The following is a 24,135-nucleotide window of genomic DNA, read 5'->3' as shown; positions in this document are numbered from 1 at the left end:
AATGATCTAGACGCAGAAACTAGATGTAATATCTCCAAGTTTGCAGACGACACAAAGCTGGGTGGGCGTGTGTGCTGTGAGGAGGATGCAGAGAAATTCCAGTATGATTTGGACAGGTTGGGTGATTAGACTGTATTGGCCATGCATTTGCCCAATGTGGATAAATGCGAGGTTATCCACTTCGGTGGCAAAAACAGGAAAACAGATTATCTAAACGGCAATAGATTGGGAAAAGGGGAAGTGCAACGAGACCTGGGTGTCCTTGTGCACCAGTCGTTGAAGGTAAGCATGCAGGTGCAGCAGGCGGTTAAGAAGGCAAATGGTATGTTGGCCTTCATAGCGAGAGGATTTGAGTACAGGAGCAAGGATGTCTTGCTGCAGTTGTACAGGGCCTTGGTGAGACCACACCTTGAGTATTGTGTGCAGTTTTGGTCACCTTATCTGAGGAAGGATGTTCTTGCCATGGAGGGAGTGCAGTGAAGATTCACCAGACTGATACCTGGGATGGCAGGAATGACGTATGAGAGGAGACTGCGTCAATTAGGCTTATATTCGCTAGAGTTTAGAAGAATGAGAAGGGATCTCATTGAAACTATTAAAATTCTAACAGGACTAGATAGACTAGATGCAGGAAGGATGTTCCCAATGGGTGGGGCGGGGGGGGGGGGGTGGGAGTCCAGAGCCAGGGGTCACAGTCCAAGGATAAGGGGTAAGCAATTTAGGACAGAGATGAAGAGGAATTTCTTCACCCAAGAGTGGTGAACCTGTGGAATTCTCTACCACACAAGGCAGTTGAGGCCAATTCATTAAATATATTCAAGAAGGAGTTAGATATATTTCTTAAGGCTAAAGGGATCAAGGGATATGGGGAGAAAGCAGGGACAGGGTACTGAATTTGGATGGTCAGCCATGATCTCATTAAATGGCGGAGCAGGCTCGAGGGGCCGAATGGCCTACTCCTGCTCCTATCTTCTATGATTATGTTTCTATATTTCTATTATAAGACAGGGCATCAAAGTTCACTATTCACTAAAGTTGTTTCTGTGGCCGCCATTTCCATCCTCTCGGTTTTCCAAAGTTGAACTCAAGTGATTCAGTTTATTTTAGAATCAAATTGGTTGAATTCATTAAACATCAAACCACTGACTGCCCAACTGTTATCTTCAGAGTCTGTAACAATTGGAGTTTCTGACTATCCAGCTATTGACGACGTGAATCAGTTTATACCCTCGCATTCGCGTCTCTGGCCCTGTTCCACACATGTCAGAGAAGCTGGAGAAAGGGGTGTGCAAAACGAGAAACCTTCTCTGACAGCACGTACAAACTCTGGTCGGAATTAAAACTGCAACACAAACATCACTTATGAGGTCTTGTATGGGTGGATTCCTATTAATCTCCACGCATTATTCACCCCTTTCTGGTTTCACTGGACCACACAGGAGAGTGGCAACCAGTTCACAGGTTGTTTAATTTAAGACTCCTCCCACTGCCAGTGGGATTCAGGCCCCTGAACTGTGTTCTCCCCTCCACTAAATGACATCCCATTCCAATCTTGACAGATCAGTTTGAAATGTTGCGCTTGAGAAGTCTCTTCGCACGCGCAGTAACCAATGCTGTTTGTACTCACTGCTCCTCTGGGATGCGCTCGACAGCTCGCAGGGAGTGGGGGTAGCAGACGTAGCTGGCGAGAGCCTGCATCAGAGAATCCTTAATATCTAGAGGCAAGAGAGAGTCAAGTTAAAGGGTTTTATTGTCTGAAGGGGTCATGAGGTACATCATGCTGGGGAATGGAATATTTTCCACTTCTGCTACTATCGAGCAGTCCCAGGATAGGCACAGATATAGGGCAAAGCTTGCTCTACACTGTCCCATCAAGCACTCACAAATTAGGAATGACACTGGCTCCATGCGGGGTACACCTCCTTGAACTTGGCCTAAATATGCCTCAACACAAATGTATTAGAACACTCCTTTATAACCATGTTAATTTGTCCACTTCTCACAGTAACCATCCTAATGGCCTTTCTAAGTGAGAATGCCACTTTACACTGAAACTAGTCAGTGATACTAGGAACATATAGTATTAATCCCGGGTCTGGGCCCACCCTAACTCCTGGGCCTTGGGTTGGGCCGTGACTCTGGATTTACATTTCAGCTTTAGTGTCAGTGCGAAGCAAAGCCACATCACACGGACACTCCAGCTGTAGTGTAAATGCAGCCTCCGTGTCAATCAACGTTAGTTACAGGGATTCTTGTGCACCTAAAAAGGAGCTGGACCACCCAAATTTGTTTCACACAGGAAAGGCTAACTGAGGGAGGAGACTTCAACCTAATTAATCTGGGTTGTTTTGATATAATTAAAGTAATTCACAGTGAAAGGCCTCAGACTGAGGCAATGTGACTGAATACAGGAGAACTGTTCACACAGCTCCCTTTCACTAAGCACTGATGCATTTTTGATGAAGGACTGACTGTTGAAGGCGGTGAAGCCATTACCGTGGTAACACCAGCAGCCTTGAAACAATGGGGCAGGCTTGATGGTCTTTCCTGCCCGTCAATTTCATATGTTCGTGATATTTGTAAAACACTGGCGGGTTTCTTCAAGCTGCCTCCAAACACAACTGGCGTAATCCATGGCCAAGAGTTTCACATCCCTGATCATCGGAAGTACAGGTACAAAGAGCTGGGCCCAAGAAGCGAACCTTCCAGGATTTCCCGATTGTGCTTGAAACTAAATTTGGAACTTCAGATGCTGACCCTTAACTTCTAATTTAGAAACTTAAAAAGACCTAGCCAGTTAACTTAAAAAAGATATAATAATTTTGCGATTACCAAGGTGAAGGATATTCATGCTGGGGAATGCACTTTCCATTACAGGTACTCATTTCCAGGTCAAGTACAACAGAGGTTGAGCAAAATCCTCTCTGCTCATCCTTGACAATATCCACAGCACCAACTTCAGAAGAGTGCTCCCTACTGCCATGTGACATTTTCCTCATCCCGTGACCTGCAATTTGATGCGTGAATTATTCCCAAAATGGCAACAATTTTGTGCAATACATTTAAGTTTGGAGATCTGCAAACTGCAAATAGTTAGCTTGCACGGGTTGCTTGTTTTCACCCCCGAAGCCTTGGTAACCCCCACCCCCCCCCCCGATGATTGAGGTAACATACCAAGCTGAGCACGGCCTGCCCCAGAACAAGGACTCACCCGTTCCCACAATTCGCGAGTCAGCAAAGTGCTTGGCAAGGATGGCAGCCAATCGGCTCAGCGTCTCCTGATATCCTGTGGAGAGAGGTATTGATTGCTGAAGGCCCTGTTGCAACTGGAGACATGCAGACACTGCCAGCCAGGCTAATCCTCACAGTAACATCAATCAGTGGCGCACAACACATAAAAATGGGTCCAATCACAAATGTGCAAAATGGGCAGTTTTTGCATTTGCACAAGCCTATTGTGCACGTGCACGATTGTTCTCATTTCACACTAGCTTTCTGTTTTTTGAAAATGCGCCCCCCGCGCGGATTTGGACTGACCCGACTTGTGCCATGTTCCATGTGTCATCTGCAGCTGACATGGTGACCACTCCAACCTGCCCCCAGGCACCTGAACCATCCACCATGAGCCGCAAGAGTCACCAGGGAGACGGCTCACCCTCCCAATGGGGAGATTTCTCACCACCGCTTGGCAAAGCCCCACAGCAATGTACCTAAAGTCAAAAACGGAATCCCTTGTGCCTTGCATTATTCTTGAAATAATCTACCCAAAGTAAAAGTAAATGCAGTGTCTGTGTAAGGTAGCTTCCCACTGTAAGTTATGTTGATGTCGGTGCTGGGACTCTTCCCTCTGTTCGAAGACAGGAGGTGGGCAGCCTGCTGTCAGACCTTTGCCATTACTCTGTTAGGCTTGTCCATCAACAGCACGAGGTAGCAGCCAAGCAGGACATCTCCATCGGATTTTCCCTTTCTGTTTAAGGGCGCCTCCCCACCTCAGCGCGAGTCAAACTTGAACACACGCACTCTGTAGCGGACAGTGTTAGTATCTTCAAAGTAACAGTATCCCTTATCAAACAAAACCAAGGAATTATTGTCTGTAAAGGGAGAAGCCAGATTAATGTGCCACGTGATAACAACAGAAAATGCTGGCAAAACTCAGCAGGCCAGGCAACATCCATGGAGAGAAATTAGAGTCGACGTTTTGGGTCTAACCCTTTTTCAAAACTGGAAAGGAAATGAAATAGATCGAAAGGCAGGGCTGGGACAGAACAAAAGAAGTGAAGAGACATTAAAAGGTATTCAAAACGAGACGAGATGGTGATAGGACTAGTGGAGACAAAAGACGGCTCAGATTAGGTGTGAAATGTTCTGGCAGAATGAGAGACAGCTGCCATGTGGGAGAGAGAAAAAAAGGGGGGGTTGGGGGGAGGGAAAAACCAAAACAAAGGTGTGGATAAAAAATATAAGTAAAAATGTAATAGGGGCCGAGGTTATGATCTGAAATTGTTGAACTCGATATTGAGTCCGGAAGGCTGCAAAGTGCCTAATCGGAAGATGAGGCGCTGTTCCTCGAGTTTACGTTGAGCTTCCGTGGAACAATGCAAGAGGCCGAGGACAGTGAGGTCTGAGTGGGAATGGAGCGGTGAATTAAAATGACAGGCGACCGGAAGCTCGGGGTCACCCTTACGGACTGAACGGAGGTGTTCCGCAAAGCGGTCACCCAATCTGCGTTTGGTCTCTCCAATGTAGAGGAGACCGCATCGTGAGCAGCGAATACAGTATACTAGATTGCAAGAAGTACAAGTGAATCGCTGTTTCACCTGGAAGGGGTGTTTGGGGCCCTGGACAGTGGGAAGGGGGGAGGTATAGGGGCAGGTGTTACATCTCCTGCACTTGCACGGGAAGGTGCAAGGGGAAGGGCTGTTGGGGGTGATAGAGGAGTGGACTAGGGTGTCTCGGAGGGAGCGGTCCCTACGGAATGCTGAAAGGGGAGGTGAGGGGAAGATGCGTTTGGTGGTGGGATCACTTTGGAGGTAGCGGAAATGGCGGAGGATGATCCGTTGACTGTGGAGGCTGGTGGGGTGAAAGGTGAGGACAAGGGGAACCCTATCGTGGTTCCGGGAGGGAGGGGCAGGGGTGAGGGCAGAAGTGCGGGAGATAGAACGGACACGGTCGAGGGCCGTGTCAACCACGGTAGAGGGGAATCCTCGGTTGAGGAAAAAGGAAGACATGTCGGAAGCACTGGTGTGGAAGGTGGCATCGTCGGAGCAGATGCGGCGGAGACGGAGAAACTGGGAGAATGGAATAGAGTCCTTACAGGAGGCGGGGTGGGAGGAAGTGTAGTCCAGGTAGCTGTGGGAGTCAGTGGGCTTGTTGTGAATATTGGTCAATAACCTATCCCCAGAGATGGAGACGGAGAAGTCGAGGAAGGGAAGGGAAGAGTCAGAGATGGACCATGTGAAGGTGAAGGAAGGGTGGAAATTGGAGGCAAAGTGAATGAAATTGTCTAGTTCAGGGCGAGAGCAGGAAACGGCACTGAAACAGTCATCAATGTATCGGAAAAAGAGGTGAGGGAGGGAACCTGAGTAGGACTGGAACAAAGAGTGTTCCACATATCCCATAAAAAGGCAGGCATAGCTAGGACCCATGCGGGTACCCATAGCAACCCTATCTCGACTATCTTTTCTCCCCTTGTCCAGTCTCTTCCCACCTGCATCCGCGACTCTTCGGACGCCCTCCGCCACTTTAACAGTTTCCAGTTTCCTGGCCCCAACCACTTCCTTTTCACCGTGGGCGTACAATCCCTCAACACCTCCATCCCCCCACCAGGATGGCCTGAGGGCGCTCCGCTTCTTCCTTGAACAGAGGCCTGACCAGTCCCCATCCACCACTAACCTACTCCGCCTGGCTGGCCTTGTTCTCACATTGAACAACTTCTCCTTTAACTCCACTCATTTCCTCCAAATCAAAGGTGTTGCTATGGGTACCCGCATGGGTCCTAGCTATGCCTGCCTTTTTGTGGGATATGTGGAACACTCTTTGTTCCAGTCCTACTCAGGTCCCCTCCCTCACCTCTTTTTCCGATACATTGATGACTGTATCGGTGCCGTTTCCTGCTCTCGCCCTGAACTAGACAATTTCATTCACTTTGCCTCCAATTTCCACCCTTCCCTCACCTTCACATGGTCCATCTCTGACTCTTCCCTTCCCTTCCTCGACTTCTCCGTCTCCATCTCTGGGGATAGGTTATTGACCAATATTCACTACAAGCCCACTGACTCCCACAGCTACCTGGACTACACTTCCTCCCACCCCGCCTCCTGTAAGGACTCTCTTCCATTCTCCCAGTTTCTCCGTCTCCGCCGCATCTGCTCCGATGATGCCACCTTCCACACCAGTGCTTCCGACATGTCTTCCTTTTTCCTCAACCGAGGATTCCCCTCTACCGTGGTTGACACGGCCCTCGACCGTGTCCGTTCTATCTCCCGCACTTCTGCCCTCACCCCTGCCCCTCCCTCCCGGAACCACGATAGGGTTCCCCTTGTCCTCACCTTTCACCCCACCAGCCTCCACATTCAACGGATCATCCTCCGCCATTTCCGCTACCTCCAAAGTGATCCCACCACCAAACGCATCTTCCCTCACCTCCCCTTTCAGCATTCCGTAGGGACCGCTCCCTCCAAGACCCCGTAGTCCACTCCTCTATCACCCCCAGCACCCCTTCCCCTTCGCCTGGCACCTTCCCGTGCAAGCGCAGGAGATGTAACACCTGCCCCTATACCTCGCCCCTTCCCACTGTCCAGGGCCCCAAACACCCCTTCCAGGTGAAACAGTGATTTACTTGTACTTCTTGCAATCTAGTATACTGTATTCGCTGCTCACGATGCGGTCTCCTCTACATTGGGGAGACCAAACGCAGATTGGGTGACCGCTTTGCGGAACACCTCCGTTCAGTCCGTAAGGGTGACCCCGAGCTTCCGGTCGCCTGTCATTTTAATTCACCGCTCCATTCCCACTCTGACCTCACCGTCCTTGGCCTCTTGCATTGTTCCACGGAAGCTCAACGTAAACTCGAGGAACAGCACCTCATCTTCCGATTAGGCACTTTGCAGCCTTCCGGATTCAATATCGAGTTCAACAATTTCAGATCATAACCTCGGCCCCTATTACATTTTTACTTATATTTTTTATCCACACCTTTGTTTTGGTTTTTCCCTCCCCCCCCCCCTTTCCTTTTTTTTCTCTCTCCCACATGGCAGCTGTCTCTCATTCTGCCAGAACATTTCACACCTAAGCTGAGCCGTCTTTTGTCTCCACTAGTCCGATCACCATCTTGTCTCGTTTTGAATACCTCTTAATGTCTCTTCACTTCTTTTGTTCTCTCGCAGCCCTGCCTTTCGATCTATTTCATTTCCTTTCCAGTTTTGAAAAAGGGTTAGACCCGAAACGTCGACTCTAATTTCTTTCCACGGATGTTGCCTGGCCTGCTGAGTTTTTCCAGCATTTTCTGTTGTTATTTCGGATTTCCAGCACCTGCAGAATTTTGCTATCGTAATGTGCCACGTGAACCTGATTGAAAAAAACAATCCTGAACTAAAATCGCAGCAGGTATCATATTCCTAATGTGATTTTAGATGCTGCACAGGAGAATAATAAGCTGTTATAAAATAATCAATAACTATTTAATACCATCAGCCTCTGAAACCATTTAACTGCCCTCGACATATGGTAACACAACATTATTTCCTCATGCATTTTAGTATCTGAAATCACATTGTGAATGTTAGTAATTATGTCTAGCTCCAACAAACCGAGAGCCAAAGCATAACACCTTCTGTAGTGACAGAGTCTCACAACAATGGTTCATATGAACCAACCCTACTCATTATTCTGATCGAAACTAAGAGGGGTAACAAAGTGAGGCAGCACTCAGTTATACTGGGGACTTTGGGAAGCCCTCAAGACTCAGCTCAAGGAATCACAATGTCTGTAACCTCTGGAAACATTCAGCAGATGCTGCATGACGTGCTGAGTGTTTCCAACATTTTCTGTTTTTATTTCAACCCATCGAGCTTGTTCCTTCCAACAACAGCTTGCATCTATATAGCACCTTTAATGTAGCAAAACATTCCAAGGCGCTTCACAGGAGCGTTTTCAAACAAAATTTGACACCAAGCCACATAAGTAGATATTAGAGCAGTTGGTCAAAGAGATAGGCTTTGAGGTGTATCTTTAAGGAGGAGAGAGAGGTAGAAAGGCGGAGAGGTTTAGGAAGGGAATTCCAGAGCTTATGGCCTAGGTAGCTGAAGGCATGGCTGCAAATGTTGGAGCAGATGTGGCCTACACTCACTGGACTTCCGCAAAAGATTTAACCTCCTAAGGGAGTGAGAGTAAACCGCAGGCAAATCCTCCAGGAGCATAAAATTCTTTTCAAATCCCAGCACGAGGCTTGCTGAGTCACCGACCCACCTGCCCTGCACTTACCAGGCAGCTCGTCCATGCTGTTGACTGGACTGAAGTAATTCTTCAGGGCGCTGTAGCTGTTCATGGCGACGTTCATGTAGAACTCTGGCATGAAAGCGAACAGCGTCTTGGTCCGGTCGCTGTGTTCGATGACTCGTACACACACCTGCAGCAGCCAGTAGATGTCCAGCATCTTCTCCTGAAACAGGAACAAGTTTTACTCCATCAGGGGCAAAGACAACTACCCTTTGCGAAAAGAAGAACCTTCCAACATCTAACCTAGCCCTACCCTTGTGTAACTTATACGCAAGACCCCTGTTCTTCCCCAATCTGTTAAATTGAAATGATCTATTAATTGGAATCATTGGGTGGCCACGATGCAATGTTGGTCCTTTGCTGCTGAGAAAGGTTTCAGTTCTCCAGTGGGATTCCCCTCCCCACTCAGCAACATTTCAGTATAAACCACACACAACTGGCTGATACTTTTAAGAAAACCCTCACTGTCTGCATCACATACACTACTTCATTCTGACCGACTCAAGCGACCAGAAACTCGCTGCTTTCCAAGCTCTAGACTTCCTGGTAAAAGGGAAGTGGATCTTCACATTGATATTCCAGAACTGTGTCCCCTTTACCTTGGAGTAGATGGTGGCATTGATCCAGGCTAGGCGACGGCTTAAGTGATTCAGCTTCTCAGAGAAGACTTTCTGACTCTTGGTCAATTCATCCAGAATATCCTTCCTCTGAAAAGAAAAAAAGGCACAAGTTAAATCCGGAGATTCCCAGGTGTTCATAAACCACTAGCAGCCCTGCAGGAGGAACAGTCCTTTGCTTATGGACAGGGTGCAGGAGGGGCCTGATCAGTGTTCCTGATCACTATCTAACTGGGGTCACTTGGACAAGATATGGTTGATAAAGCTGTTAAAAATGTATACAGGATTCTTGGTTTTATAAGTAGAAGCATAGAGTACAAAAGCAAGGAAGTTATGCTAAACCTTTATAAAACACTGGTTAGGCCCCAGCTGGAGTATCATGTCCAATTCTGGGTACCACACTTTAGGAAGAATGTTGAGGCCTTGGAGAGGGTGCAGAGATTTACTAGAATGGTTCCAGGGATGAAGGACTTCAGTTATGTGGAGAGATTAGAGACGCCTGGATTGTTCTCCTTAGGGCAGAGATGGTTAAGGGGAGATTTAATAGAGGTGTTCAAAATTATGAAGGCATTTTGATAGAGTAAATAAGGAGAAGCTGTTTCCATTGGCAGGAGGTTCTGTAACCAGAGGAAACAAGTTTAAGATCATTGGAAAAAGAACTTGGTGGGATATGAGGAGAAATTTTTTTAAGCAGCGAGTTATGATGATCTGGAATGCAGTGCCTGAAAGGGTGGTGGAAGCTGATTCAATAGTAACTTTCAAAAGAGAACTGAATATATACTTGAAAAGGAGAAATTTGCAGGGCTATGGGGAAAGAGCAGGGGAGTGGGACTAATTTGCTAGCCGGCACAGGCACGATGGGCAGAATGGCCTCCTTCTGTGCTGTAAGATTCTATTACAAAAGCAAAATACTGCGAAATCTGAAATAAAAACAGAAAATGCTGGAAATACTCAGGTGGTCAGGCAGCATCTGTGGATAAAGAAACTGAGTTAACATTTTAGGTCAGAGTGGGAGTGGAGTTCTGGTCTCCATCTTCTAAAAAGGATATAGAGACACTAGACAAGGTGCATAAAAGATTTATTAGAATGATACCAGAACTGAGAGGTTATACCTATCAGGAAAGATTGAACAGGCTGGGGCTCTTTTCTCTAGATTATGAAAGGGTTTGATAGGATAGACGTAGGGAAGATGTTTCCACTTGTGGGCGGGGCCATCAATATAAGATAGTCAATAATAAACCCAATAGGGAATTCAGGAGAAACTTCTTTACCCAGAGAGTGGTTAGAATGTGGAACTCGCAACCACAGGGAGTAGGAGTAGTTGAGGCGAATGGCATTGATGCATTTAAGGGGAAGCTAGATAAGCACATGAGGGAGAAGGGAATAGAAGGATATATTGATGGGGTTAAATGAAGAGGGGTGGGAGGAGGCTCGTGTGGAGCCAAACGACCTGTTTCAATGCTATAATTACTTTGTAATGAAGGTTCAGGATGCCACCCACACTCAATAGCCTGCCAACATCCACCATCAAGATACAGATCTGAATAATGACCCCTCGGGCAAGAGTGGAGACCGGCCAGTGTCCGTAGATCTGTATCCGGAATCAGGCGAGCAAATTAAGTACTTATTTGAATCACCAACCAAAATGCCATCTGTGCCTTTGTCACTGATCAACTGTGCCTCACCAGATTAAACGTCTATTCACTTACCTTTGTAGGACATCGTGCAATCTTGTCTTCGGTGTCCTTCAGGGCCACTGCATAGTCATGGACATCGTCTGACACACCCACCATCTGCAAACACAGACAGAGTTGAGCTGAATACAACTTATTCAACAAAGTTACTTTGTCAATAAAGAATGAGATGGGCTTTGAGCGTCGAAAATATGCCCAGAGAATCATTGCACATCTAACAGCAGTGGTGTATAATAAGACACAATAATATCAGCTCATAATGAGTCTCCTGACAAAAACTTGGTACTGTTCTCCTGACTCCATCCCCCTCCCCAGCTGCTCACTCAGGCTGAGCCACACAGTGGTGTCCCACTCGATCTGTGCTGGGATCCAAACACCACATCCCATCGTTGACTGAGACCACACCCTTTCACCACCTTACCCCTGCACCATTCTCCAGCCCGACAGCCCAGCCAAACACCTGGCCTACTGTGCATCTCTCGCTCTCACTGTTTCTCATTTGGGGGCAGAGTTTTCAACAATCTAGATCCTACTCTCCGGAACTGCCTCCATAAACCTTTTTGCCTTGCCACTTTGTTCCTTCCCTTTAAAAATCTCTTCAAAACTTACAGTTTGAACAATATTTCTAGGTTATTTTTCCAATATTCCACCCTGTCCATTTCCTCCTACAGGCATCGCCATGGGAGATTTTGTTGTGTTAAAGACACTGTACAAATGCAAGTCATTGATGAGTCTTGATTTTATTATATATATATATATAATAAAGTACTTTGGAAAGAAAGGACCTGTATTCCTGTTAACTTTAGGCAGCCTTAATGCAAAAAGTAGCCCTGTAACCATCAGGTAACCTTCCGTTTATTACATCATTAGCATTTTGGTAGGAAAAACAAAAAAGCAGAATATTTTTTGAATGGTGAGACTCTGGGAAATGTTGGCACTCAAAGGGACCTGGGTGTTCTTGTACATGAATCACAGAAAGTTAACATGCAGGTACAGCATGCGATTAGGAAAGCAAATGGTATGTTAGCTTTTGTTACAAAGGGATTAGAGTATAAGAGTAAAGAAGTCTTACTACAATTATACAGGGCATTGGTGAGGCCACACCTGAAGTACTGTGTACACTTCTGATCTCCTTACCTAAGGAAAGGCATACTTGCCTGAGAGGGAGTGCAGCGAAAGTGCACTAGGCTGGTTCCTGGGATGAGGGGATTGCCCTATGAGGAGAGATTGAGTAGACTCGGCCTATATCCCTTCGAGTTTAGAAGAATGAGAGGAAATCTAATTGAAACATATAAAATTCTTAAGGGGGTTCACAGGGTTAATGCTGGGAAAATGTTTCCCCTGGCTGGGGAATCTAGAACACGGGGTCACAGTCTCAGAATAAGGGGTAGGTCATTTAGGACCGAGATGAGGAGAAATTTCTTCACTCAAAGGGTTGTGAATCTTTGGAATTCTCTACCTCAGAGAGCTCAGTCGTTGAGTATATTCAAGATAGAGGTCGATAAATTTTTGGGAACGAAGGGAATTAAGGGATATGGGGATAGTGCGGGAAGGTGGCGATGAGGTAGATGATCAGCCATGATCTTGCTGAATGACAGAGCAGGCTCGAAGGGCCAAATGGCCTACTCCAGCTCCTATTTCTTATGTTCTTAGAATAAAATAAAAGAACTTGCATTTCCATAGCGCCTTTCATGACCTCAAGACGTCCCAAGGTTATTATTAAAATTATGAACCACCTTAATAAAACACTGGTTCGGCCTCAACTAGAGTATTGTGTCCAATTCTGGGCACCGCACTTTAGGAAGGATGTGAAGGCCTTAGAGAGGGTGCAGAAAAGATTTACGAGAATGATTCCAGGGAATAGGGACTTCAGATACGTGGATAGACTGGAGAAGCTGGGGTTGTTCTCCTTAGAGCAGAGAAGATTAAGAGGAGATTTGATAGAGGTGTTCAAAATCATGAGGGGTCTGGACAGAGTAGAGAGAAACTGTTCCCATTGGCAGAAGGGTTGAGAACCAGAGGACACAGATTTAAGGTGATTGGCAAAAGAACCAAAGACGACGTAAGAAAAAACTTTTTTTACGCAGCGAGTGGTTAGTGTCTGGAATGCACTGCCTGAAAGGGTGGTTGAAGCAGATTCAATCACAGCTTTCAAAAGGGAGTTGGATAAGTACCTAAAAGAAAAAAAATTTCAGGGCTACGGGGAAAAGGCGGGGGAGTAGGACTAGCTGAAGTGCTCTTGCAAGGAGCCGGCATGGGCTCGACGGGCCAAATGACCTTCTTCCGTGCTGTAACCATTCTATGATCCCACAAACAGCATTGTGATGAATGACCAGATAAAATTTTTAGTCACGTTGGTGGAGGGATAAATATTGGGGGTCAGACGGGGCCTCGGTGTAACATCGAAACATAAACATAGAAAAATAGGAGCAGGAGTAGGCCATTCGGCCCTTCGAGCCTGGAGCGCCATTCAATATGATCATGGCTGATCCTCTATCTCAATACCATATTCCCGCTCTCTCCCCATACCCCTTGATGCCTTTTGTGTCTAGAAATCTATCTATCTCCTTCTTAAATATATTCAGTGACTTGGCCTCCACAGCTTTCTGTGGTAGAGAATTCCACAGGTTCACCACCCTCTGAGTGAAGAAATTTCTCCTCATCTCAGTCCTAAATGTCCTACCCTGTATCCTGAGACCCCTCGTTCTAGACCCCCCAGCCAGGGGAAACATCCTCCCTGCATCCAGTCTGTCCAGCCCTGTCAGAATTTTATACGTTTCAATGAGATCCCCTCTCATTCTTCTAAACTCTAGTGAATACAGGCCTAATCGACCCAATCTCTGCTCATACGACAGTCCTGCCATCTCAGGAATCAGTCTGGTGAACCTTTGCTGCACTCCCTCTATGGCAAGTATATCCTTTCTTAGGTAAGGAGACCAAAGCTGCACACAGTACTCCAGGTGTGGTCTCACCAAGGCCCTGTATAACTGTAGTAAGACATCCTTGCTCCTGTACTCAAATCCTCTTGCAATGAAGGCCAACATACCATTTGCCTTCTTAACTGCTTGCTGCACCTGCATGTTTGCTTTCAGTGACTGGTGTACAAGGACACCCAAGGTCCCTTTGTACATCAACATTTCCCAATCTATCACCATTTAAATAATACTCTGCCTTTCTGTTTTTCCTACCGAAGTGGATAACTTCACATTTATCCACGTTATACTGCATCTGCCATGTATTTGCCCACTCACTCAACTTGTCTAAATCGCCTTGAAGCCTCTTTGCATCCTCCTCACAACTCACCTAGTTTTGTGTCGTCTTGTGACGTTTTGTAACGTCTCATCCGAAAGACGGTGTTAGCTTCAATTACATGTTCAAGTATCTGGAGTGGAACTTGAGCCCCACAACCTTCTGACTCAGAGACGAGAGTGCTACTCACTAAGCCACGGCTAACACCTGTAGCAAATCGGAAGGGGAAACGGAAGGGAAAGTGTTCCAGCGCCATGAAATCATTATCAACACTTTTAAGAGGTCTGAACCTTGCAACATGGTGAGAGCCTCAAATAAAAGCTCACGCTTCATTTTGCATTTTGTGGTTATTTTTGTGCTCGAGGGAAGTCTGTGCAAGGGGTGGGACAATTCTTCACCCAACCCAACCCCTGAACATACCAGGTGAGGCATAACGAGGGGCAGGTACAGAGGAAAGTTCTGCAGCAATTCTTGCCTTTGATATTCTCTCAGGTGCAGCAGTGCTGGTCACTCCTGTGAGTGGTTTGAGCGTCTTAGCACGGCTCAATATCGAGCGATGCAACAACGTAACCCGGAGTGAACTGTGCCAATTCTGGAGAGAAATAATAATCCTGGGGAACAGGACACTTCCAATGTAGGACCTCCCCCACTGTTAGCATCAACAACTTACATTTAACTTATAATGACAGATATAATTCAAGGAGATGCATTGTCACATTACATAGAAATTGCAACATCGAAACACATGAGCAGTAGTCCTAATCCCAAGTGCCTATCCTGTTCCCATTTATATATTGCAATTGTTGACCATTTAAGGTATCAATGCAATAAGGATTATTCTCAGCGGTAGTCCATAATTGATTCATCAATTTGGAAACAAAACATCAACTGCATTGCAACACTATTTTTCCCCATGTAGCAAGTTCCCAATATTAGTCTCAAATGCTGGCGTAACGACTGGAAGTGGAGCAGAATCAGGACACAAGTTGGACTGCAATTTTAACAATCATCTTGCATTACTCACTCTCACACGTACCATGTAATACGCTCTCTCGCTCCCCTGCAGTATGCACGCTCGCTCTCTCGCTCGCTCCCCTGCAGTGTGCGCCATCTCGCCCTCCCTCCCCCTGCAGTGTACACGTTCGGTCTTTCTCTCTCGCTCCCCCTGCAGCATGTGTGCTCTCTCACTTGCGCGGCCCCGAGGTCATGGTGAAGGTAAAGCTGAACAAAAAGGGACAACTGCAGGATTCCCTACATCAGGGGTTCTCAACCGGGGGTCCACACCCCCACCAGGGATCCGTGAAGATTTCAAGGGGTCCACCGAAAATGCGTAGAGAAAAAGATTGACGTGATAATAGATCAATCAGAATCAGAGTCGGGACAAGTGGCGGCCAAGATGCCTTGTCAATCAAGGCATGTCGTCCAATGAGAGTGAATCAGACCCGGGCTCAGTGTTAGCACAGGTTTTGGTTGAAGTGTGGAGAGAGAATAAAAAGCAAGCCAGTCCGTGTGCAAGGCAGCGGTTGGTGTTTGGACGCAGCGAGCAGAGAGACACTTCGGAGGTAGGGCAAGGAGATAAGATGCTGTGTCTTTGACCGGCAAAAGCAGCACTGAGAATCAGTGCCAGAGAGAAGGCGTGACGTAAAGCTTCATCTCGTTTCCCCAGTGACATGATTATGTGCATCAAATCAGTTGGCAAGATTCCCCGTACGTCCATGTTTTCTTTGCGCTTCTGATTTCTCCTTAATTCCACCCCGTACGTGTCATTTCACTCCACCCACCCACCCAGCTCTTCGGTTTTCTTTATTTTTTTTCCACTTGCATTATGTCTTGATAATTTCATGGGGCTTCTAAGAATTATCATGCCGCCCAAATTGCAGCTTCTCGCAGTTGTGGCATTTGTGATCGCGATCTTGTTCCTGGAGAACCAGATCCAGAAACTGCAGGAGTCCTGGGGAAAACTGGGTAACTCAGGACATTGTTTGCGTTTGTGGGATAAAACCCCATTCTGTACCCAGAGCATTGTGGTAATATAGACTGGAACCTGGTCATTTAATTTTACATGAATCTATTAGATATTAAAAACTCATTTCCTAATCCCAAACCATCCCCTTGGTGGTGCATTATCAATAAGCAGCTGCACTTAACAAATCTTGTCCTTGTTTGTAAAATGTTTATTTTTATGTTGTTCGTAAAGCAGAGCTGCCAAGGGCTGGATGGTTACAGCCATTGCACAAAAGCCCAAAATTTGGAGTCACTGTATACATGTGCCATTTGAGTGGAAAAACATTAGTCAAGACAGGGCTTGTTACAATTGCTGTGCAACTGAACTGTATTAAACTAAATCATTAATGCAGATGTTGTACATGTACAGGTATATTATGATTTTGTAATTCCAGGAGTGAATTTACAAGAGTGGGAAAGTTGCAATTGAGTTACTGTCTGCTGTACCGTTGGAAATTAGAATTGTGTCTGTTGTGTATGTAATATGTGTGCTACTTTGAACCTATGGACAGGACTGCACTACTTGTAGGGCGTAGTGATACGCAGTACCACTCCTGGCCATAGGGGTATAAATAGTACTGTGGGTACTGATCTCCCCTCAGTTCCCGCCTGTGGGCATGAAGTAAAGACCTACGTGCAGTCCCTACCTCCAACCAGTAAAGACCTGTTTGAGTTATACGTTTAAGTCTTTGTGTTAATTGTTCAATACAATACACATACTTAACACTGGCGACGAGTCGGTTCGAACCCTGCGGCAGTTATTCCACGGCGGCTTCGTCCAAAGACAGGACGTTGAAGAGAGGTTTCAATCCTCAACACCCCACTGAAAACTGAAGGGCAGCAGAAATCCTGACAGCTTCCAGCGACTGGAAGCGACAGGCATTAGGACCCTGAAGCCTCCATAACCTCGTGGGTAAGCCGAGCAGCGTTGGCTGCAAAGACAGGGCCACCGATCGGGAGATAAGGGCGATCGCAATCCCGGATAAGAGCCGCGGTGAAACGCGCGAGCGGGTAAGCCAGAGCCCGGGAGGGAGCGAGCAAGAGCCGCGCGAGCGGGTGAGCCAGAGGCCGGGAGCCGCTTCAAGCGGGAGGCGCTTAGCGGGCCAGCGATCGCACCGGTGATAAGGGCTGAGAACCGCTTCGGGCGGGCGGCGCACCAGCGATCGCACAGGAGATAAGGGCCGCAGTCGGGCTGAAAGTCAGCGACGAGAAGCGCGGGAAAACCGCCATTGAAGTGGGCGGGGAGAGCGAGAAGCGCGGGAAAGCCGCCATTTTTCACGGGAAAACCGCTGGGGAAGAAGGCAGAAGCGGGAAACCGCCATCTTAGAAAATTAATAAGAATTTTCAGAAACAAGAAATAAGTGAAGCAATACTTGTGTTGTTCTCGAGAAGAGAAGAAGATGCCTAAACACGGGAATATTAGCACCTTTGATAGTGACCTCGAAGATTGGGCCATATATGTTGAAAGAGTAAAAAATTATTGTAAGGCCAATAAAATTCGTGACCAAGATAAAGCTCTAACATTATTAAATTTAATGGGTGCGAAGACATACGGGCAATTGAAACACCTGTTATCACCAGATGAACTGGCGGATAAGACGTTCGATGAGATTGTTACTGTCCTGAAAGATCATCTAAACCCCACGCCGCTGATGCTAGCGGAACGATTTAAATTTTACGACAGAAGGCAGCTACAGCATGAAAGCAATGCTGAATATTTGCTGGAATTGCGTAAATTAGCGAAATATTGCCAGTTTGGAACGGGACTGACAGATGCACTACGAGACAAATTTGTGTGTGGTTTATTTAAACAGGATACACAAAAGCGACTGCTCGAGGAGAATGAGCTGACGCTTGAGAAGGCGGTCACTATGGCAGCAGCACACGAAGCCGCAGCGAGAGGCACGGCAGTAATGCAGCTACGGTCACCGGAGCTCAGTGCACACAAATTGGGTGAGTGTTCTGGCAAATGTTATCGTTGTGGACAGACAACGCATGATCAGAACCAGTGTTGGTTTAAAAACCAAGAATGTAGAACTTGTGGTAGGCTTGGACATATAGCTAGAGTATGCAGGTCAGGGAAGAAGACCAGCAACGAGAAGTCACCGCAAGGAAAATACGCAAAGGTACACAAGGTGACCGAACAGGAGTCCGATTCAGACGCTAGCAGTAATGAACTGGCTAGCTTAAGCTGTAATGAACTGGCTAGCTTAAGAGTACTCAACGCTGGTAAGGGTGCAGACCTCCAGACAATTTGGGTCACTCTTCAGATAGAAGGAGTCCAAGTAAAACTGGAATTGGACACTGGATCGGCATTGACGGTCATAAATAAGAAAGATTACGGAAAGTTATTCCAACATATTCCCCTACAGGATACGGGGATTATATTGAAAACATACACGGGGCAAAGAGTGTACCCCATTGGGAAAATAGAGGTTGCAGTGGTCCACAAGGGCGAAGACAGTCAAATAATGGACTTACATGTGATATCTGAAGGAGGTCCTCCACTACTAGGACGGGAGTGGATTAGGAAAATGAATATGGACTGGCATTTCCTACAAACAATAACGAGTGAGAACTCGGTGAACATAATCAACCCAGACTCAGGAACTGATGATGGTAAGACCAACCCGTGTGCAAAAGACAAAGTTTCAGCACAGAATTCCACTGAGATAGAGAATTCTGAGTCTGTCCAGTCTACTGACATGCACATTTCTGAGGGACACCGGGCTCGAACTCAACTCCATTTCAAACTGCAACAGCAATTAGAACAAATGATTCGCCGTTTTGAGCAAGAGATGAATGCGACGAAAGAGTTCTTTGATATAGAGTGGGAACATCTGGAAAGACAACAGAAGCAGCTGCTGGAGCAAATGGAGCAGGAGCACACAAAACGTCTGATGTCAGAGGAGTTAACGGTCAGCCAACTCCTGCATATGCTGAAGGACAGGACTCTGAAATGGGAAAAACTTGAACACGAACTTCAATATTCAAACAAAAGGGGTTCGGAGCTCTCAAAGGTTATTGGAAGAGCTGAGGTGGCAGCACAGACTGAGATGACTGCAACAGAGCAGCCCTTGGATGCCAAAAGTACGCTGACTCACGTCAACGTAGAACAACAGACCGCTGAAACAGCTGCTCCGGTAGAGGGATTGAATAGTCCGATCAATCAATCTCCAAAAGAAGTTGAAGTAGTAAAATCTCAAATGAGGTCATTAGTAAACGACTTGCTGAAAGCCCAGAAAAAGCTGGATGAAGAGGTACGCATGAAGAAGTCTCTTCAGGAAAGATGTCTGGACTTGGAACAAAAGCTGGCTAACGCCCAGCTGGGTATGGAGGAAATAGAAGACCCTCTCGCTGGCCTAGATCAGGACGACACCGAATATTACTATGTCCTGTCCTGCCCAACTTGTAACTTCGACTCCCACCATACAGAAATCATGGAGGAGCACCGAAAGTCTACGGAACATCGGGAGAAGGTGGCTCTACTACGGAAAAAGGAGGAAGAGAAGGAGGAACTGCGCATGCAGCTGGCAGCTGACCTTGGAGACTCTCTGGGCTCCACTAAGCAGAAAAGGAAAAGTCGAAACAGAAGATGACCCATCTGAACCATTATTACCTCTACCAGATCACACACGTGGTCCCTCCGAACGGAGCCAATTCAGTTCGGAAGTTCAAACTGTTAAATCCATGGAAGGACTATTGAATGAGTCACTCCAGCAACGTGAACCGACTACACCAGAGATTGAATCTGTGAACTGTTTTCCGCAGAGACTGAATCTGTGATCTGTTTTGACATGAAGTTATCTATGTTATTCTGTTATGTAAACCTGAAGTTATATATGTATATATGTTATTACGTTATGTTAAATGGGGAGATGACTGTAAAGCTAAGAAGGGAGGAATGTTGTGCATGTAATATGTGTGCTACTTTGAACCTATGGACAGGACTGCACTACTTGTAGGGCGTAGTGATACGCAGTACCACTCCTGGCCATAGGGGTATAAATAGTACTGTGGGTACTGATCTCCCCTCAGTTCCCGCCTGTGGGCATGAAGTAAAGACCTACGTGCAGTCCCTACCTCCAACCAGTAAAGACCTGTTTGAGTTATACGTTTAAGTCTTTGTGTTAATTGTTCAATACAATACACATACTTAACAGTGTCCAGTACCATATTTATACAGTATATGTATTTTACAAAAATGCTTGCTTATGGTACAAAGAACTTGCAAATTGGAAGGATAATTCTGTGAGTTCTCTCTGGTCAGACAGCGTGTGGAGAAAAAATCTCAGCCCAAGAAAGGAAAAGACTGGAGGAGAACAGTCAAGTTGTAAGTAAAACAAAAATAATAATAAATAGATATGTTTAATTGTATAACTAATTTTATATAGATAAAATACTTGTGTTGTGTTACAGGGGATCTGTGGAATTTTTATAACATGGGAGGGGGGCTTCAGAAGCAAAAAGTTGAGAATCCCAGATCTGGAGGACCCAAAACAGGAGGAGAAAAAGAGCACTGGGTGGTAATATAAGCCCACTCTCATCAGTGCACAAAGACCTCTGAAGGTGAGAACATACAAAGAATCATGAACTGGACTTGCTCATCCGATCTGATCTTTCACCAGGGATGGCCAGTGTCGCTGTGCTGTAGATTGGGAGATATTTTATTTCTCTTTTTCTCAGCATGTTGGGTTTACACTACCCATCAGTTCCCTGACACAGTGAATGCTCCCATGTCTCTGCCCAGAGCATTCAGGATAGCCACTAGGGAATGGACAAGAATGCCCATGGGTAACTTTCTATCCAACTGCCCCTCGCTGCTGGGAGAGAAGTGGAAGATTGCAGATTGGCACAACAATAGGAAACACATAGGGTGGAGCATCAACACTGTGGCCGATCCAGCCTTTCCCACAGCTGCATATCGAGGGCAATTCCATGACCTGTCCAGTTGTTCCCACAGCTGGATCGCAAGACCAATTACCTTCCTCGAAAAAGGGTGCTGAAAGAAGCTTTTAAGAGCACAAAAAAAATGTTGATTTTTAACAAATACTGAAGAAGAAGCAATGCTGGAAGTAAACAGATCAGTCAACATCTGTAAAAAGAAAAGGTCGGGTTTGACATTACAAGTGTGCTCACTTCATCAAAGTGCTTTGGCGACACTTGTAATCAATACCTCAGCTCTTTATTTCAAGTCTCAGCATTGTACAGTCAGTGGTATTTTCTTGCATTCATAGGAAATTCAGGAGAAATGTCTTTCTCAAAGAGTGGCAAGTATGTGGAACTCACTACCACAGGGAGTAGTTGAGGCAAATAGCATAGATACATTTAAGGGGAAGCTAGATAAGCACATGAGGGTGTAAAGAATAGAAGGATACGCTGATATTGTGAGAAGAGGAGAGGTGGGAGGAGGCTCGTATGGAGCATAAATGCCAGCATAGACCATTTGGGCTGAATGGCCTGTTTCTGTGCTGTAGACTGGATGTAACTCAGTGTCTGCCTTCACCTGCATGTCCTCAGAAACGTGGAACAACCGGAGATATGCATGTTTGTAGAGAATTGCGACAAAGCTCGCAATCCGGTCACCAGTATCTACGGTGCTGTTTAACAGTGAAGAGCTGTCCCCTCTGCGCCTCCCCCAGCACTGCCTCAATGTGGCACTTGACTGGCGGTGGTATGATTTTACTGAAACTCTTTGAAAGTGGAGTGAACAGTAGCCAGCTATTCCTATCCGAGTGACCCACCAAGGCACGTCTTATGGAATAGGTAGTCAAAACATTCTGGACCCTGTTCAGAGGCACTGTATTAGTTAAACTGGCTAACACACTACAAACACAAATCCGTCATATTGAGGTAAATATGATGCTGTTTGGACAGTTCTGTACACTCAAACACTGGATGTCCAAAGGGAAGTGTTATCTTGGCCTAAACCAATATTGAATGGCTAGATCCCACTATACCAAGAAGTCATGTCATGGTAATCCTGTTGACTAGTTCATCTGAAAAGACAGAGGAAATCAGTACCCAACTTAATGTCCTCTTCCGTTAGGAACACAAACCATATCTTGGGCTAGTAGTTCATCAGACTCAAAAGCCGACCGCACAGTGCCCGATCTACTAGGATACAATCACTCATCACATTCGGGAGCCCATCCTGATTTGAAATAACTACACTGTAGAATGGTTTCACTGCAGCAAACAGTGTGGCACAGTGGGCAGAGATTTATGGGAGTCACTTGAAAGTGAACAGGAGCATGAAACCTGGTTGATTTTCCTCTCCTGGCTCGTTGTAGGGGTTCTACTACCATCTCAGTTAGCACAGCGCAGGCCAGGAAACCATCTGATCGAAATGGCTCTGAACAAGGGACCTTCTGATGGATATGGCTCTGAACAGGGGGCCTTCTGATGGATATGGCTCTGAACAGGGGGCCTTCTGATCGATATGGCTCTGAACAGGGGACCTTCTGATCAATATGGCTCTGAACAGGGCACCTTCTGATCGATATGGCTCTGAACAGGGGACCTTCTGACCTCGGGAGATTTCAAAGGTGAGCGAGGGCAGCTGGAGAGCGCGAAACCTCAGGAGATTTCAAAGGTGAGCGAGAGCGGCTGGAGAGCGTGAAATCTCGGGAGATTTCAAAGGTGAGCGAGAGCGGCTGGAGAGCGCGAAACCTCGGGAGATTTCAAAGGTGAGCGAGAGCGGCTGGAGAGCGCAAAACCTCAGGAGATTTAAAAGGTGAACCGGGGCTACAACGGACCGGCGAGTGTAAAGAAGTAAAAAGTAATCGAAGTGTGACATCACCAGAAGCAGGTAAGTGATTGGTTGGTGAGTATTTCTCTCTTTCTCGCTTTTGTCCAAACTTAATTTTTGTGGTTTATAGCTTCTAAGGTCTCTGTTGTGTAGTGGGGAGTGCTAGTAAACAAGGGCCCTCGAGTATATCATTTAATTGTAGCGTAATTGGTGGTACTGATTTGATTTAATTTAATTTGAATTAATTAAAGGGTAAGTCATCGCAGCACAGCTCGGCCCCGTGGCATGCGCCTCCTGCACTATGTGGGAAATCAGGGATACTTCCTGTGTCGCTGACGACTAGGTGTGCGGGAAGTGTATCCAGCTGCAGCTACTGGCAGACCACATTGCGGCGCTGGAGCTGCGAATGGATACATACTGGAGCATTCGCTATGCTGAAGACATTGGATAGCGTATTTAGGGAGTTGGTCACACCGCAGGTAAAGGCTGCACAGGCAGAAAGGGAATGGGTGACCGCCAGGCAGAGTAGTAGGCGCAGGCAGGAAGTGCAGGGGTCCCCTGTGGCCATCCCCTCTCAAACAGATATACCGCGTTGGATATTGTTGAGGGAGGTGGCTTATCGGGGGAAGGAAGCAGTAGCCAACTTCCTGGCACCATGGGTGGTCCTGCTGCACAGGACGAGAGGAAAAAGAGCGGGAGAGCTATAGTGATACGGGATTCTATTTTAAGTAAATAGATAGGCATTTCTGCGGCCGCAAACGAGATTCCAGGATGGTATGTTGCCTCCCTGGTGCAAGGGTCAAGGATGTCTCGGACAGGCTGCAGGGGATTCTGGAGGGGGAGGGTGAACAGCCAGCTGTCGTGGTGCATAAAGGAACCAACGATATAGGTAAAAAAATGGGATGAGGCCCTAAAAGCTGAATATAGGGAGTTAGGAGGTAAATTAAAAAATTGGACCTCAAAAGGTAGTAATCTCAGGATTGCTACCAGTGCCACGTGCTAGTCAGAGTAGAAATAGAAGGTTATTTCAGATGAATACATGGCTAGAGGCAAAGGGGAGGGATTCAAATTCCTGGGACATTAGAACCGGTTCTGGGGGAGGTGGGACCAGTACAAACTGGACGGTTTGCACCTGGGCAGAACAGGGACCAATGTCCTAGGGGGAGTGTTTGCTCGTGCTGTTGGGAAGGGTTTAAACTAAAATGGCAGGGGGTTGGGAGCCTGTGCAGGGAAACAGAGGAAAGGGAAGCAAGGATAGAAGCAAAAGACAGGAAGGAGAAAAGCAAAAGTGGAAGGCAGAGAAATCAAGGGCGTAAATCAAACA

General features: G+C 46.5%; 1 protein-coding gene across 2 annotated transcripts in view; it reads right to left on the bottom strand.

The window, feature by feature from the left end:
* Window positions 1–24,135, bottom strand: part of rnf123 (ring finger protein 123) — a 693,175-nt gene that overhangs the window by 416,152 nt on the left and 252,888 nt on the right. For both annotated transcript variants that reach the window (XM_086001224.1, XM_086001225.1), the window contains exons 24-28: window positions 10,823–10,906; window positions 9,096–9,203; window positions 8,482–8,659; window positions 3,212–3,286; window positions 1,628–1,715 (exon numbers count right to left, since the gene is read on the bottom strand). In XM_086001224.1, the coding sequence (XP_085857350.1) occupies window positions 1,628–1,715; window positions 3,212–3,286; window positions 8,482–8,659; window positions 9,096–9,203; window positions 10,823–10,906 (533 nt within the window). The remainder of the gene's footprint in view (window positions 1–1,627; window positions 1,716–3,211; window positions 3,287–8,481; window positions 8,660–9,095; window positions 9,204–10,822; window positions 10,907–24,135) is intronic.

The sequence above is a fragment of the Somniosus microcephalus genome, chromosome 11 (genome assembly GCF_052327205.1).
Source record: "Somniosus microcephalus isolate GS21.2 chromosome 11, FLI_Smic_1.0, whole genome shotgun sequence".
Taxonomy (NCBI): domain Eukaryota; kingdom Metazoa; phylum Chordata; class Chondrichthyes; order Squaliformes; family Somniosidae; genus Somniosus; species Somniosus microcephalus.
Note: the sequence above shows the minus strand (reverse complement) of the source record. Positions and strands in the feature narration are given on the sequence as shown.